This window comes from Pteropus alecto, unplaced genomic scaffold (genome assembly GCF_000325575.1).
Source record: "Pteropus alecto unplaced genomic scaffold, ASM32557v1 scaffold85, whole genome shotgun sequence".
Classification (NCBI taxonomy): Eukaryota; Metazoa; Chordata; class Mammalia; order Chiroptera; family Pteropodidae; genus Pteropus; species Pteropus alecto.
This window is the reverse complement of record NW_006436280.1, coordinates 291,842-296,388: the sequence shown is the minus strand read 5'-3', so window position 1 is coordinate 296,388 and position 4,547 is coordinate 291,842. Positions and strand designations below refer to the sequence as shown.

Here is a 4,547-nt window from a genome sequence, read left to right as displayed (position 1 = left end):
AGCATCTTTATAACCAGTGTTTTGAACTCTGTGCCTATTAGATTACTTGACTCCATTATATCTGGATCTCTGTTCTGTTCTCTCATATGGTTTCTGTTTCTTTGTGTTCCCATTTTGGCTGCCTTTCCATGTCTGTTTCTATGTACTAAGCAAAGTTCCTAAGTCTCCCGGTCTTATTAGTGTGGATTTGTGAAGTAGGTGTTCAGTGGCACAATCTTGAGAAGAGTTCAGCTGCAGGCCAAACTTAGCCCAAACCTCCGCTTCTCTGGGGCTACCTGTTAAGATTCAGCAAGCAATCCACAGATGTTGTGCTCATAGTTGCCTCAAGAGGCCATGCTGGAAACCAAGGCCAGCTACCATCAGTGTGAGTCTTGAGGTTGGCTCAGCAAGGAGCACCTGACTTGCCAAGGACGCACCTGGATGTGGCTTGGGCGGGGCCGTGAGTTGGGGAGGCAGAGTTTCAGGGAATCCTCTGGGTGGAGTGACCTCTCTTATCCAGTTCAGTGACCTCACGGTTATGGTGGTGCTGTGCCTGTGCACTAGGAGCTGGGAGGGTTCAATAGGGAACAATGTATACCACCAGCACTTCTGTACAGAGCAAGTCTCACCTTGACCTTCACTCTGGCAGTGTCTCCCTGTAAGTCTCTTGTGTTCCTTGTGTGCAGCTGAATCGGCACAGGTGCTCAGAGCAAGCAGGTCTGTCACCGCGAAAATCCGCACATGGATGCAGCCCCTTCAAGAGGCGTCTGCAGCTGATGCTGCCGCAGCCTTTGTCTCACTCAGCCGCTCGAGACCGGGCAGCCCCATGTCCTCGCCCGGTCCTACCTTCTGCCATTGCAGGGTGCTTTCTTGGATTTCTCCCTAGTTGTATGGCTTGTTCATCAATATCTCAGGAGATTTTTCTTGCTGCTTGCTCTTTGTTTCCGTCACAACTTTGATTTGGTCGCTAGAGGGATGAACAGAGCCTCTATCATCTACGTCATATTGGTCCTACATTTCATTTTTAGCATATCTTTTCTATTTCCATTTGCCATCGTCCTAGTCCAGGTGATCATACATCATTTTTAGATTACAATAGTTTAGCTGGTTCACTTACCTCTAGTCACTTCTCTACTTCAATCCATCCAGCACAAGGCTTAAAGGTGAAAACACTATGTTTTGACTATATTCCCTTGTTCAAAAATCTCCAGTGCTTTACTGTTGCCTACTGTGCAGTTTCAGAAGGCCCTCTAAATCTGTCTCCACCTGCCCTTGTTTCTTATCCATTCTCAGCATAAACCCTGTGTGCTCTTTCCCGCCCATTTCTGCCTTTATGTTTTTTCCTCATATTTCTCCTGCCTAGAATTTTCTTTCCCTTCTCTCCATCTCCCTAAATCCTTTGAGTTCTTAAGGTACAGCTCAAAATTCCACAACTAGCTCCCTACAGGCAAGGTTCTTGTCCACTACTTTTGTGTTTCAGTGAATACCTATCGTAGTGCTACAGACATGATAGACATTTAGTCAATACTTAATAATTTGCCTGGTATTGAAGATTACAAATGAGCCTGTTTTTTGGTTATTTCTTTTTAATGCCTAGTTAGTAGGTTTTATATTTAAACAACTGTTGGATGTAATAGTTTTCAAAAATATTTATTTTTAGGCTACAGTGATATAGCTTCAAACTATGAAATATATATATATATTTCTTAATTTCTAATATCAAAATTAGAAAAATATGCTATAATATGTATTATAATTACATTGTAATAAAATCATCTGATACGCATAGAGGGAATGAGTCATTTATGATAGGTGTACTTTCTAAACAGTAGAAGATTTACTGTCAACCCTTTTCTTTTTGCATGTAAAGGCATGCTGTAAAATGTACTACACAAGTTATGTACCTGACCTCTTAATGCGCTGCATCATCTCTGCAGACGCACACAGAAATGATGTGAGGCTTTGGGCTGAGTGACGATTACTTTGTCATTCCATACAAATAAATGCCGCTCCACACTGCTGAATTGTCCTGGTTGTCTGTGTTCACTGTGACACGCTGAGGCCCCTGGGGCTACAATTTTGAGATTGAGGTGACTGACTGCTTCCTTGGAGAGCTAAGCTTCTGTCCTCATTCTTTTGAACTTTTACTCTCTCCTCCTTAATTGTGAGTATATTTGCAGCTCTGTATCCAGAACACTATAATTTCTGTTGGCCACTGCTACTGTAGTCTTTTTCCCTGGACTGTGGGTCTTATCACAGCTCTGTGTTTACTCTGCTACTCCTACCCTCTTATATATATTATCTTTTTTTTTCTTGCTTCTCCATTATCCTGTCACTTCTTCTCGACTTCTTGCATTTGATGTGAAGATGCTCTCCCTTTCCATACCCTGGCAGGCAATAAAAGCACTCCTTTCTTTTTGCACTATGAACTGATCAGAGTGTTGGATGTAATTTTCAGGTGTACTTCTCTACCCTGGTCTATATTGATGGGTGAATATGGGCTCTTTTTGTACTGCCAAACTTTTTGTTTCTTCTCACCTTGATATTTTATTGTATAATGTTGGTGCTGGGTATGATGATATTACTGTTATTACCATGTATTACAATATTATAAGGATATATTTTGTTCCACAATATAATTAAATCCAGAATATAATGTGGCACTTAGCAATTTATTTTAACTCTCAAATGCCATGTGGCACACTTAATTTTTTTATTTTGGTAATATCATGGAAGTAGGAATGTGGAGAAGATCATATGTCATTCTGGTATGACTTTAAGGTGTTTACTGTTGAAATAACTTTAAAAATTGATACATGTATATATACTCTTAATTAATTTTTCTCAACAGTTTATTCATAACTCATCTCTTGATTTATAGGTCCCAAGGAACCCTGATATCCCAAATCAAGCTGTGGCTCAAAGAGAGGAGCAAAAAAAGATTGATGGAGCTGAACCTCTTACAGCAGAAGAGACTGAAGAAAAGGAAAAACTCCTCACACAAGTAAAATATTTAAAGTGGCTGAAATAATTCTAGTCAACCAATAGTAAAAAGAAAATATATCACTTAATTTTTATTGTATGGGCTCAATACCCTGACTGGACACACTAATAAAACCCAGGGCTACTTTGTATATGTTTAGACCAAATATCTCTATTTTTTTTATTTCTTTCACAGAATACACCCTTTTGGAAATACAAAAATGTGAAATATAGGTGTCCATTATTAAAAAGACATGTATTTAATCAATTATAATTAGGCCAATTAATCTACATATGAATACTGATACACAAAAATTACTAGCATATTCCTGAAAATTTAAATATACATTGTTGAGTGATGCGAACTGTCCTGAAATTATTTATGAAATTATTTGTGGAATAATTTCATAATTTTCAAAATGCCTTTCGTACTTTCTTGGGAAGAACTTTGATACAACGAATGATGAGAGATTTCTGAAACTTTTTTCTTAATTTTTTTCCAGCTTTATTGAAATATAATAGACAATTATATTTATTATTGTTTATATTTACATTGTACAATTCAATGAGTTTATCTCAATTATAGTTAGCATGCAATAATATACCAGTTTCGGTTGTATAGCATAGTGATCAGAGATCCACATAACCCACAAAGCGATCACCCCACTAAATCTAGTGCCGCTTTTCTCCCTTACATATTTATTACATTATTAACCATCTTCCCCATGCTACATTCTACATCTCCACATCTGTTCTGCAACTATCCACTTGTACCTCGTAATCCTTTTGCCTTTTTTGTCCTTCCAAGGCCCCTCCCATCTAGTATCCCTCTAAATATTCTCTGTATCTATGAGTTTATTCCCGATTTTGTTGTTGTTCTTGTTGTTGATTCTTTAGATTCCACATGTAGGTGAAATCATGCAATATTGTCTTTCTCTATCCAACCCATTTCATTCAGTGTAATACCCTATAGGTCCATCAAGGCAATATCTTTTCCATCTCCTTCCTTTTAGTTTGTGTGTCTGTTAATCTGAAGTGAGTCTCTTGTCGGCAGCATATATAGGGGTCTTGTTTTCTTATCCATTCAGCCACTCTATCTTTTGGTTGGAACACTTAATTCTTTTCCATTTGAGGTACTTGTTGATGGATATGTAGTTATTACCATTCTTCATGTTTCAATACATGTTTTTTCTTCTTAAAGAAGTCCCTCCAACATTTTCTGTAATACTAGCTTGGAGTTGATGAATTCCTTTAGCTTATTTTTGCCTGGGAAGCTCTTTATCTGTCTTTCGCCTCTAAATGATAGTTTTGCTGGATAAACTATTCTTAGTCGTAGATCCTGGGTCTTTATTACATTGAATATTTTGTGCCAAACCCTTCTGTGCTGCATAGTTTCTTAATCAGCTGCCAGTCTTATGGGTGTTCCCTTCTAGGTAACTATCAGCTTTTCTCTTGCCGCTTTTAATATTCTTTCTTTGCATCTACTCTTTGGCATTTTAATTATGATGTGTCTTGGTGTGGGCCTCTTTGGATCCCTGATTTTTGGAATTCTCTGAGCTTCCTGGGGTTGTATGCGCATTTCCTTC

The 4,547-nt window shown here is 38.3% G+C and overlaps 1 protein-coding gene across 1 annotated transcript in view; it reads left to right on the top strand.

Annotated features, from left to right (window-relative positions):
* Window positions 1-4,547, top strand: part of SMARCA1 (SWI/SNF related, matrix associated, actin dependent regulator of chromatin, subfamily a, member 1) — an 84,531-nt gene that overhangs the window by 53,875 nt on the left and 26,109 nt on the right. The window contains 1 exon segment of the mRNA XM_006911764.3: window positions 2,861-2,983. Coding sequence (XP_006911826.1) covers window positions 2,861-2,983 — 123 coding nt within the window.